At 40.3% G+C, this 13,392-nt stretch overlaps 1 protein-coding gene across 1 annotated transcript in view; it reads right to left on the bottom strand.

Annotated features, from left to right (window-relative positions):
- fam135b (family with sequence similarity 135 member B) overlaps window positions 1-13,392 on the bottom strand; it is a 42,987-nt gene that overhangs the window by 14,124 nt on the left and 15,471 nt on the right. Inside the window, exons 5-10 of the mRNA XM_028964615.1 lie at window positions 11,199-11,269; window positions 10,118-10,291; window positions 9,121-9,247; window positions 3,918-4,071; window positions 3,458-3,507; window positions 912-1,067 (exon numbers count right to left, since the gene is read on the bottom strand). Coding sequence (XP_028820448.1) covers window positions 912-1,067; window positions 3,458-3,507; window positions 3,918-4,071; window positions 9,121-9,247; window positions 10,118-10,291; window positions 11,199-11,269 — 732 coding nt within the window. The remainder of the gene's footprint in view (window positions 1-911; window positions 1,068-3,457; window positions 3,508-3,917; window positions 4,072-9,120; window positions 9,248-10,117; window positions 10,292-11,198; window positions 11,270-13,392) is intronic.

The raw sequence follows: 13,392 nt of genomic DNA on the forward strand, positions 1-13,392 counted from the left end.
TCTAATGTACAATAACATGTAAGCCACACACACTATATATAGTATACACTGTATAAAAAACCATACTCAGTATTTATTCTTTCCATATGTACATAACGCTGACACGTCACTTGTAGCTCCTGCCTCTTATTGTATTGTGTTTATTTGTATTTTCTGCACTATTTTCTGAAGGAGCTGCTTTTAATGTCATTGTACATGCGTATAGTGACAATAAAAGACATTCTAATCTATAAATTCTGAAAAAAGGGTAATAGACCCTAGGGATTTGCGTAAAAAGTAACAATGCATTCTAATGTTTCTTAAAACTATAACAGAAAAATACAATGGCAAATACAACATGGGAACCTCCTTCAGTTAACTTTTTTTAATCTGGAATATTTTGTGTTTGGCCACAATTTCTAATGATCTTCAGACCAAAAACAATTTCTCTTTTTTTATGAGATTCATGTCATTCATTTTTTGCAGCGAGTCGTTCTGCCTGCTGCTGGCTTTGTGGTGGTGGTTGTGGTGGGAAACTGGATAGCCTAATATCTAAAGACTCCAGCATTTCCATCCTGTCAGTGGGATGTGGAGCAGCCGCTTTCGGGGAGTCCTCAGGACGGCTTCTCTTGACAGATAAAGCACATTTGCTACACGGCAGAGTTGATTTACCGATTGCAATTCGATCAAAACACTCATCAATATAGGTTTGCAAGCTTTCCAAATCCTCCTCAGCATAGCCTCACACCTCACAGCAGTCTGATTTCTGAGGTTTCTACAGCATTGAGCTATCTACGTATCCAGTTAAAATCCATCTCTGCGCTGTGTAATAGGTATGTCCGAACAGTACGCAAGCTGGGTGTGTTTGTGAGACTGTCTATATGGGTGTGGATGTATTTGTGTGACTGTACAGTACACGTGTGTGAACTCACCCGAAGTGTATGATGTTCCTGTGCCAGCTGAAGCCGCACCAGGCCATTCAGCAACACTCCCTCCAGGAACTGTGACCAGAGTGCTGTCAACTGGGCACACAGCTGGGCCAAATCTCTGCTGATCTGCTCAGCAACCTTCTCATGCCCACCCTGAAGCTGGCACACACAGCAGACATAAAATAGCCATGAAATAGCAGTGTTAATTGATTTACTGAAATGTTCTTTTTATCTTGTAGTTTTCTGAATGTAGCTCCCAGAAACCAGTTCTGCTCTCCCAGACAGTTGCCTACAGACATGCAAGTAAGGGGCTGAACCATCGGTTTTGAATGGCAGTGGGTGTGATAGAGTTGGTGGTGGTAGATTTAGGCTCAGGCACATGTGCTAAATTACATTTTCTGCGTATAATTATGCCAAATTTCAACATATGGTTATGAGACAATAACACAAAAACACCTTGCATGTATACAGTCCCTGACAAAAGGCTTATATATTTTGAAGAAACACCTGCTATTAACCTGACTTTTAATTCATCAATTGGTGTTAGAAATAGCTCATATGAAAAGTTACCAAATTATGTTTAATGCATTGAAATGAATTAGTTTCACTGAAAAAAGATTTATCATTTAATCAAGACAGCAAGGTTAAATTTTGGCAAGACAAAAGTTTAGTCGCCTATATAGAAATTGAACAAATTTACTGCAAACACAAAAATATGTCAGCAGATTAAGTAGTGGTGCTGAGAGATCTAAATGTAATATCCTGTATGACTTCCATGAGCTTGAAGGACTGCATCCATGCGGTTTGGCAAGGATTCAAACTATTTATTGATGAAGTCATCAGGAATAGCAAAGAAGGCAGTCTTGCATGCCTCCCAGAGTTCATCTATATTCTTTGGTTTCGTCTTCCATGCTTCCTCTTTCATCCTACCCCACACATGCTCAATGATGTTCATGTCTGGTGACTGGGCTGGACAATCCTGGAGCATCTTGATCTTCTTCGCCTTGAGGAACTTTGATGTGGAGATTGAGGTATGTGATGGAGCACCATCCTGCTGCAGAATTTGGCCTCTTTTATGGTTGGGAATATAAAAGGTAATTAAGATTTCTTGGTATTTCAGACTATTGATGTTTCCTTCTACCCTGCAGATCTCTCGCACACCCCCATACTGGATGTAACGCAAGACCATGATTTTCCCGCCTCCAAACTTCACTGTTTTCTGGGTTAATTTCAGATCCATGCGGGCTCCAGTAGGTCTCCTGCAATATTTGTGGTGACTGTGGTGTAATTCAACAGAAGATTCATCTGAAAAATCCATCTTCTGACACTTTTCCAGCGTCCATCCTTTTAGTAGGCTGTGGGCCTTGGGCAAATGCCACATGTTTTTTCAATTGTCTTTTGTTTAGTGCTGACTTCTGGGCACTGATTCAACCATGGAGGCCATTTTGAGACAGAATCCGACAATCTTGACACAGGGACTTCAGGTGACCCGGTCTCGTGGAGCTCTGCTGCAGTGGAAAGTGGGCTGGCCTTGGATTTTCGTGCCAACAAACGGTCCTCTCGAGCAGTTGTCTTGCGGGTTCTGCCTGACCTGAGACTGTCAAAACGTCTCCAGTCTCTTCAAATCTTTTTTTTATCCTCTGTACTTGACCCTGAGACACATTGAAGGTGTCTGTCACATCAGCAATGGATCTGGTCTTCAGCCTCTTGATAATCAACACTTTAGTCTCAGGGTGAATGTTAGGCATGTTTGCAGAGGTCTAGTTGCAGTTGATGTGAAGGTCTAGTGTTCTGGGGGTCTTTTTATAGACATGACACCTAATTGATCCCTTATTAGTCACAGATGAAGCAAATATGACAAGGCGACAACACTTATGTCTTTGCACAAATTGACTCAATGGGCTTTACCAAGCTTTAAATATTAGAATACTTTTTGACAGTTTCGTTTTGCACTGAAACATTATTACAAAAGCTGTTGGGAATAAAATGAGCTATTTCTTGTAAAAAAAATCTTGATTACAAATATATTTCAGCAACACTTGAGGTCAATTTGTACACAAACGACAAGACTTTTGTCAGGGTCTGTATGTGCATAAAAATGTACATGTGCACAAAAATACCTTGCATGTATATGTTAACACTAACGACAGCTACACCATTGAAATGAAAGTCCCTTGAACTTTTAAAGCAAAAACTCAAACTAGCACTAAGCAGATGATGGTCATGCATAAACATGAAGAAGATAAAGTAACTGCCCTTTTTGTTGTGTGTACTTATTTAATTGAGTTGCACACAACCACTAACCACCCATCAATACATCACATGCTCAAAAATTCTTGTTTCATGCATTCTTTTAATCCAGCCACTAGGTACTGACAAAGCCCGGCTAAATTGTGCCAGGCTGATTTATCCGCTATGGTGGCCCGGCCCCTAAAAGGAGCAGCCGAAGGGAGAGGATGATGCATTCATTTATGTAAATCCTGAGAATGCCTTTGACCTTACTAGCAAATGAGCACCACACTTTTAAATAGGTGTAAATTGTCACTTACCTGCAATTCTATGGAGAGCTGATTCAGTGTCTCTTCAATATGCAGTTCCTCTATGGAAGAAAAGCAGTAGTGAAATGTCATGGGCTTAACAGAAAATAGCAATGTGAAGAAATGAATTTCACGGAAGGGGGTAACACAAAGTTCAGATTACAGGTAGTTAAATGTATATATTTTATATAACACAACAACAAACCTAAACTATATATATATATGTGTGTGTGTGTGTGTATATATGTATATATAAATAAATTAAAATACTTTAACTGTTTCAAAGCTATATATATATATATAAAAAGCACACAAAATACATACATACATACACACACACACACACACACACACACACACGGCTTCGAAACAGTTAAAGTATTTAAATTAATTTTAAAGTTCAATAGTTTCTATACACACAAAACGGGACTACGTGGCTCCTGTTTATTGGTCAGGGTGGGGTCGTGCTTACCTAACTCTTCATGTTTGAGCTCAGGAATGGTCTTCATGAGAGAGCTGTAGTACAGTCGCAAACCCCTATGGGTGACCAGAAGGAGGCGACAGAGCTTCCGGTGCCACATGTGAGCCCGCTGTAGACAGTTCTCAGAAGGTACATAAAAACTCCCCTGCAGACAGCAATGAGACGCAATTGTGATCACGCTAGGCCATCATTAAACAGGAAAGGTTTTTTTGTATAGTTTGTATAGTTTTTAAGTCTGCTGCCATACCACCACATAAACCTATTCATATAATGTCCAATAAGGGTGAAACCTTCTTTAGCGATACATTATCTAGACAATAATTCCTATTTCCTATTATTTTCTCATTTCTGATTCTGATAAAAACCAGAAAACAGAACCATGCTTTAAAAAGGAATGTAGTCAATAGAGAAACTGACTTTGATGCATGAGGTGTGTTCTAAGCTGCAGTTTATGCAGTGCTTCAACAAAACAGCTGCTATGGACAACACCCCCTTATTAAAAAGCACACAAAATCACAAAAGCAACCCAGCTCCATGTGAGTTACAGCGCATTTACACATCCCGTGTCAGTGAGTTTGTCACTGAAGTTATGGCAGAGGAACTTGGTTTCAGGGCACAGCTGGGAGCTGGTTAACGTTAGACCCCTTGGAGCCTTGATAATTAAAACCTGGATCAAACAGGAAGCTTTGCTCTGGCGTCCCCTAAACACAGCTTGCTACCAGGCTATAAAACCCCAAAAGTGTGTGGACGTGGCTCTCTGTTATGCAAGAGTCCAACGTTCCTTAATTCTGCCCTGTGAAATTTAATTATGAACACATTAGCGGATGGTCGTGTTCCTACCTGTGGAACATCTAAAGGAGCAATTAAAATTGGTCTAATACAGCACTTTACAAGCCACATTATGAGGATGCAAAAAACAAAAAAATATATAATGGTACCTAAGTGCTTGCATACTGTCAACTGAGCAATCATTATAGCAACAAGAAGTATAATAATGGTGAATTAAACATCAGGCTGAATATAGTTACATTTTTCTTCTACATATTCATTACATTGAATGGTTACATTTTCCCAGTTTTAGGTGATTTTTTTTAGAATTGGCACAAAACATGTTCTAGAATGTCCAAAAAGTACTAGAATTCCACATATTATTTAGGTATTTATATATAAAACAAGAATATATAACGTTTGTTATATATTCAACACCCTTGACCCAGATAGGATAAACAGAAATGAATATATAAATGAATGTATATTTTCCCTTTTTTATTTTTTAATAATATTGTTTTCTTAAAAAAGCAGTTGATATCATTTCCTGATATTTTTTTATTGTGTATGTGTCTCAATTAGTACAGGTGGACTCCATAGACCTTCTAAAAACAAACTAAGAATTATAGCTGAAAAAATGTTTTTTTTTTTAATGTTCATTTTAAGAGAGTAAATAAATGTCTGTCCACTACAACCGCTGTAATAAAAACTATTCTGATGGAGGTTAAATAATAATGTTTAATTATTGAATAATGAATTTTTACGTTATTTAAAAACATGTAGTAACTTTACCTACATTAATGGCATTTAGCATCCTTATCAAAATCGATTTACAGACAGAAGTTACATTGACAGTTCCCCTGTGTGCGGTTTGAACCTGTCAGGATTGGCCGCAGGTGGAGACATCACCTGTGACATCAGGACAGTGGCTAAAAGGCCCTGTGGTTCCGCCCAGCAGGTGCTGTGACATTTTGTGGACTGACATTCTCTCTAGACCTTGCAAAATGTCTGGAGTGTTGTGTGTTGAGTTCTGGCAATCGCCGCACGCCTGCGGGCTAGTTTGTGTTTTTCTCCTTCTGTTTCCCCAGTTTTCGGCCATCGTGCCTGCTTTCCTTTATTGTTTAATAAATCATTGTTTCACATTATGTCCCGCCTCTGCACTTACTTTCCCCGTCAGCTCGCCGACATGACAGAACATGTGACTTTGAGGTACGTAGTTGCGTGTTTCCCACTAGGCTACTACCACCCCTGTACGTAGTTGCGTGTTGCCCACTAGGCTATTACCACCCCTGTACATTAAACCAGTGTTTTAACGAGTGCACTTTTATTACCTTTTCACTGTTTTTGTGGATTCTGTGAAAATCAGGATATGAAAGTGGAATTCCTGAATTCCCAAGAACTCAACATGGCAGAAGAGATGAAGGCTTTTGCCCTGCTGAATGTGGTTTAACTGCACCAAAAAAGACAGGTCAAACAAACAGGGCTCCAGATATAAGGGACTTCATAGAAGGTTAACTCATCAGAAGGCATTCCTGTAATCTACCATGTACACTGCCACTGAAAACGTTCTGGAGAATAGGTTTCACAGAGGTTTGCTGTCTTACACTATGGGCATCATCACCAGCTTCATGAGATGATCATTAACACGAGGTGAGGTAAAGCAACTAACAAGTGTTCAACAGCCAGAAAAAGAAAGAGTGTGCATTGAAACTTTTGACAGATAGAGTACAAAAGTGCTATTTCTGTCACTGTGATATTCAGCATAGGATGGCACATGGTGCACACAATGAAACTGTGAGCAGTGGGCAGCCATGAATGGCGCCCGGGGAGAAGTGTGTGGGGGCGGTACCTTGCTCGAGGGTCTCTAATCTCTCTCTGATCATTAAAAGTACTGCATCGAGCACAGCATGTGTGCTGAGAAGGCGAACCTCATTCCATCTGCACATACCAGCACTCGCTTACTGGTCTGGTCGTACCGAATTGACCAGTTTGAGGGGCGAGCGATGCCGTTTCAGAGTGTAATGTGCTGTAATTTGCTGTGCAGCTGTAAAACAGACCCTGTCATCATATCCCCGTGCGCTCTGTAATTGCAGCTGTGCTGCACCATTGCAGCAGGAAACACCTGGATGTGTATTTCTCACCTTTCAACATGAAGGACTACAGGCTGTTGTGAACTTGTCATTATCTTTGAAACTATGAAGGAAAAAAAAATGACCAGAAAAAAAAAAGTGTGAGAACCAGCACTGTCACTGATGCATTCGGCGGCAGCGTGTAAAAAACAACACTGGAGTTTTGTATCACCTATGTACTTTGGTGTTGGGGTTAAACACTCTCAAAAGAGTGTGAGTCCATGCTCGATGTCACAGTTCTGTCACCAACTGCATGGGGACTAGCTGCACTGCGCCATGGGAGATGGCAGAGAGGCCATCTGGTCGCCGTGGTAACGGCTGTGTTGTATTTAGCCCACTAACGTCATCATGTTGAAACATCAATCTCACTCTTCTCTATTCAAGTCTGATTCTCTCTCCCTCATCTCCATTTGTCACTTTTATTTCCAATGTTTTTTTTTTTTTCCTCTTTCACCACACTTCACACTGTGTACTATCTTCAGCATATTTTTCACCATCACTTTTCATTTTTCCACCCACTCACTCTCCCTCTTTCTTCAGTACTCTGTGTTCCTTTTTCCATAATTGTTCTATTCATTTTTTTTTTTTTTTTGCTTCATCTGCAGAAATGAGTGATATTGGCCATTTACTTCCTTTAGTAACCACATTTCTGCCCTGGTTAATCTTTTAAAAATGAGCAAAGTGAGAAAACCATTTAAAAACATTTAAACCAAAGTAATCAGGCAAGAAGTGCCTTGACCAGAGATGTGACCAAGAAGCCAATGGTCATGAAGGTGGAGCTCCAGTGTTCCCTTGTGGAGAAGGGAGTAGAGCTGTAATCTGGCCTGAAAAGTTAGGCCCAAAACAAGTACAGCTTTTTCAAAGCTCGGCTTTCTTCGCATACACCATGAAGAAACTACGAACAAACCGGCTTCAGGAGCAGTCTGTGAATGTCCTTGACTGTCCAAGGCAGACTCATTTACAAACATCTCTTGAAAGACCTGGAATTGGCTGTCTATCGTCAATGGCCATCCAACCTTACTGATCTTGAGAGGCTCTGCAGGAAAGAATGGGAAAAAAATCCCAAAAAACCAGGTGGGCCAAACTTGTAGAGACATTCCCAAGGTGTGAATACCTATGAAGTGTTTGGCAATAAAAAAATGTGCACATCTTTCCAAAAAGTTGTGTTTGCCTTGTCTTTATGGGGTACTGTGTGTAGATTTTTAAGGAACAAAATCAAAGTTAGGCTGTAACATAACATTATGTGGAAAAAGCCAAAGGGTTTGAATTTCTCGCAGGACACTGAGATACAGTGACCCTGACCTTTGACCTTAATTTTTTTTTTTTTGGGACTGAAGTGATTCTCTTAAGGTGTTCTTCAGATATTATGTTCATGCAACTGGGACAGACAGACAACTTGCTAGTGCAGAGGCTGAAACAAAACTGTACCTTCTTACTCTCTCCTTGTTTACACAGATTAAAAGTGTGGGACTCCAACCAAACGAACAGTGAAATCCCTGTGCTGATGGCCTATATGCCAGACATAATCCATCTTTCTTTTGTGCAGGCACAGCAGAGAGCAGAGGCATTTAATAGCCACAGAATAAGGACTATCCGTGTAGTTGAGGCTGAGACCAGTGGGTTAATTGGATAGACACATGATAGGATATCATGAGAGGATTGTTCTCTGGTGGTTATTTCAGCTACCTTCAGAGTAGCACACTGATCCTCTATACCATAGAACTTCCACATCTCCTTTTTCTTCACATGGAGTCTGGCTACTGGACAATATGAAGACCATTTAAGTCTGCATGACTTCATGCTTGACATTCATTTATGAAAAGTGATCACAAGCTACAGAATATATTGGGGTCTCATCACATTCCACTGCAATGTAATTACACTGTGTATATACATGTCATTAACATAAATGTATCGCTAATGAATATTCATCATTTAAATATCCACATCAATTGCATCTTGTATGAGGATGTATGTGGTAAATAGATGTGGGTGGTAGAAGCCTATTAGACACTCGCTTATGGACCACAAAAGTCAAACCCCACCTACTACCTTTGTGTCCCTGAGCAAGACACTTATCCCTGAGTGTCTCCAGGGAGACTGTCCTTGTAACTACTGTAAATCACTCTGGATAAAGACATCTGTTAAATACATTTCAAAGAACGCTTTCATTTTCCCTACTATCTTACTTCCGAGCTCAAGAACCATATTCCATTATTTATTCATACATGTATTCTACAAGGAGAAACGTAAGATGTAGCATCTCTATTTCTGACGGATTTGTTTTCCCTACTTACCTCAGTAAGAACTGGTCTGCAGTATCCGCCTCCAAACATCAGGCTTTCTACAGATATGGTAGATGGATCACTGTTGCCTTCAGGTGAGGCCTTCCCCATCCAGGCTCCTCTTCCTGAGCATGCAAAGCTGCAACACATGCAAGGAACGTTCACAAATATTAATCTGACATCTATCGAGGGAGTCCACCGCAGTGTTTCCCACTGCCGTTTTTTTACGCCCCACCCCAAGCTAATGCTAAGCTAGCACTAGCTAAACCGCACGACGTGATAACCATCAAAACTCTCTTCCCTGCAATCATGCAATCACTGGATACACCCTGGATCATGTGCCCAGCAACATTGCAAAGCCATACAGATGCTGTTATCACATTTCCCATCATCCAGGCCCCTCATTACCAGGACAAAGCCCACAACACAGACAATAAGAGTCTGGCCAGACGGTGCGGACAATCACGGACTACAAATGCAGCAACAACTGTCCATCCAGCTCAGCAGACTCTGCTCTCCGTGATGATCTTCTTCGCACAGTTCGACAAGGACTGCCAGGGGGGGTCAGATAGTAGGCCCCACCCTGGCAGCTCCTCCTGCCCCCTTCTGCTCCTTTCTGGCCAAGGATAGGTGAGCCAAGCTGGTGGCATCATATTCAAAAAGAATTACTGCTAAAGGTACATCCACAAAGTATTGAGCAAAGGCTGTGAATACTTATGTACTTGTTCTTTTTATAAGTCAGTTTAATACATTTGCCAAAACATATTCACATTGTTCACATTGTCTTTATGTGGTGTCTTATGTAGAAAATTCTGAGGTAAAAAATTCAATCAATTTTGGAATAAGGCTGTAAAATGTGGTAGTGAATCCTTTTTACTTCTATTGGATATCACAATTAGAGATCAGAGTTGATTGAAAAATCTACTAATCTATTAATCAATACATTTATTTCAAGGGAAGATATCAGAACAGCTAAATGAAAACTGCCCAGTTGACTGATGGGTCTTACCTGATGAGTGGCTGGTGCAGGGCGACCAGCGAGGCGTGGATGGACACGGAAATGACGGACAGGTGGAAGTAGTCGAACATGACTGGAATGTGGTGATGGAGGCCACTTCGGGGCTGGAAGTGTAGACCCAGGGTCCGGCTGCTAATCAGGGGTACATTGGCGATCTCTGCCAGCCTGAGAATTCCAGGACAGGGTAGAGGGCTGAATTCAGTATTTTTACCACAGTAACTTTTACAAAATATTACATAAAAATAGATTTTAGACAATATGCTTGTTTTTGTGATGCTTATTTTGTATTATTTAATCATTGGTTCCCAAACCTTGGTATGCAAGCTATAATTAGTGGATGATGCTCATGCTCATATTAATGGTGATATGCATGAAATTTACCACCCAGAAAAGAAAGAAAATTGATAAAACATAATGACGCAATATTTCTATACATTATGAATCTATTACATTTCATCTTGTTTTTCTCTACCCCGCTCACTGTCCTTGTGTGTATTTGTGTTTTGTTGATTTTTTCAGGATTTTTTTTTCTATATTTAGTTCATTTTTGTTAATAAAGTACTTGTTTGATTGCTTCATTTTCTGTCTTTTCTTTTTCTTTGTTCATGTTCTCTATGCCTAAACTGGCACAAAATATTTGGGTTGGGTGCACTAAGAGACTGGGTGGAAACAGGAGCATGTGGAAATTTCACACTGGTGGTTAATATGCTCACTATCGTGAGTGTCAACAGAGGAGGTCACATTTAAACAGGTGACTGCTGCCTTTTTCTGACTGCCATTGCTGTCCCCTTATCTCTCTCTCTTCCCTATACAGCATAGCACATTTATAAATGACAATTAGGGCTCTTAATCAATTTTTTTTTCACACAATTTGCAATGCATTAATCAATTGTAAATAATCATTATGACTACAGCTGACTATAATGCTTATTGAGAACCTTTAAAGAGAAAAGGGTTTCATCACCTGGGTTCATCACCTTCTGTTGTTAGTGGCATAAAGTTAAAAATAATCGAACATTTCAGGTGAGGATAAGACGCCATCCAATCAAATCCATTCATGCAAATTCCTTACTGTTGCTCATTGTCGGTGAAGTGCAGGTCGAGCTTCAGCTGAAAGTCAACTTCGCTCAGGGCCTCCTCTACCTGTGGAACATATTGTATATATCTGTCACCTTTTGTAGACCCCGTACAGACCCTATAATTTCACTGTAGTTTGAGCAGGGGCTCGTTTGCAGACCGGGCGAGGCCATTGCAGTCAATGCACCCAAAAAGTTAATGACTGTGCAGCTCAAAACTATTTATGAGCATTCATAATTAAAAATAATTTATGACAACCAACTGGCAAGTATACACACAAGCACACGCACTTGAATTTTTTTGTTTTGAGTCAGATTTCATATTTATAACTAAAGTGAAGTGATTGTCACATGTGATACACAGCAGCACAGCACACGGTGCACACAGTGAAATTTGTCCTCTGCATTTAACCCATCACCCTGAGTGAGCAGTGGGCAGCCATGACAGGCGCCCGGGGAGCAGTGTGTGGGGACGGTGCTTTGCTCAGTGGCACCTTGGTGGATCGAGATTTGAACCGGCAACCTTCTGATTACGGGGCCGCTTCCTTAACCGCTAGGCCACCACTGCCCCCCCCCCCCCCCCCCCCCCCCCCAAAAAAAAAAAAATAATAAAAGCAAGAGGTGTCCAGTATAACAGTCTAGTATAACGAAGTCCTGTGTATGCAAAAAGTATGGAAAATATTGGTGGCCTACCAAACAAGGGTTGGCCTTCTACAGCTATGCTAATTAACTGTGTTTTCGGAACAGTTTACATTTACATTACATTTACATTTACAGCATTTATCAGACGCCATTATCCAGAGCGACTTATGTAGCGGTTCTTCTTCTGCGTTGTGTAATTTTTTGATTTCTTTTCTTGAACCGTAATGACGAGCCGACACCCACGAGATTTTCCGTGCAAACTGTATTCTGTACAAAAGCAAGGTCACATTATCGCATCACAAATCGCGTCTCTCTGCACCTCTCTCTCTCACAGCTCATGCCATGTGTCTAAGAGAACGAACAATAACATAAAGTATTTACAATTTAAAATATTGCATACCTGTACAAAAGCAAGGTCAGAATATCGCGTCACAAATCGCGTCTCTCTGCACCTCTCTCTACAATATACAGTAATAACAGAACATAAAAAAATATTCACAAAATAACACACATGCAAAATATTCCGAATATGTACATAAATTAAAATAGAAGCAATATTTTTTTACACACAAACCCCACGCACCTCTCACACATCATGCCATGTGTCTAAGAGAACTAAACCGGGTCTCCAACCCACTAACCCAAGGGCACGGCCGCATCCAACCACTATTCGGGGGGTGATCAAAGTTTTAGAACCCACATAACTTTTTATAATAATCATAAATTGAACAAACAAAAATACAGAAACATATTTGACATAACCAGAAACATTAACACATTTTAACATTCTACAATTAAACAAACTCCCGGATTGTCATTATAATTCCCTTACCCACATCAGAATACAGATAAAAAAAATAAAAGTCTTTAGAAAATAAGAAAATAAAAGACACAAGAAAGAAGAAATACACTTATAAATCTAGTGTAACCATTTAACTCTGGCACACTTACAATCAGTAGTTACAGGGACAGTCTACCTTGAGCAACTTAGGGTTAAGTGTTTTGCTCAGGGACACAATAGTAGTAAGCGGGATTTGAACCTGGGTCTTCTGGATCATAGGCGAGTGTGTTACCCACTAGGCTACTACCACCCTACCACCCTAGATTCTAACTTAGAATTTGGCTTGCACTTTAATTCTCTGCATAAAACGCAATTCAATCATCTTTCAGCCACACAGAGATCAGTCGACTGAACATCAATCAATATAACAGGAAAATGAAAAGTAACATAAATATGTTTCCATATGTAACAGCTGAACTGAAGTACTAGAAATCTTTTGTTTTTATTTATATTTTATTTTTATCACATCTTGTTATGACAGCATTAAAGCTACACCCCCCACCCCAGCAGACAGAACACACATATATTCATACAAAGACGCACAGCCATGCAGACCCATTTACTGAGTTAAGTTTTTGGCCTTGCTATCTGGCGAGGTTAGCTGGACAGACGGAGACGACCCAGCCAAGGTTAATGAGACAGGTGACTTGCCTTTAAACCTACAGGCTGCAACGTCTCTCACATAAAAATCTAATGTCTGCACTGAC

The sequence above is a fragment of the Denticeps clupeoides genome, chromosome 20 (assembly GCF_900700375.1).
Source record: "Denticeps clupeoides chromosome 20, fDenClu1.1, whole genome shotgun sequence".
Lineage (NCBI taxonomy): Eukaryota > Metazoa > Chordata > Actinopteri > Clupeiformes > Denticipitidae > Denticeps > Denticeps clupeoides.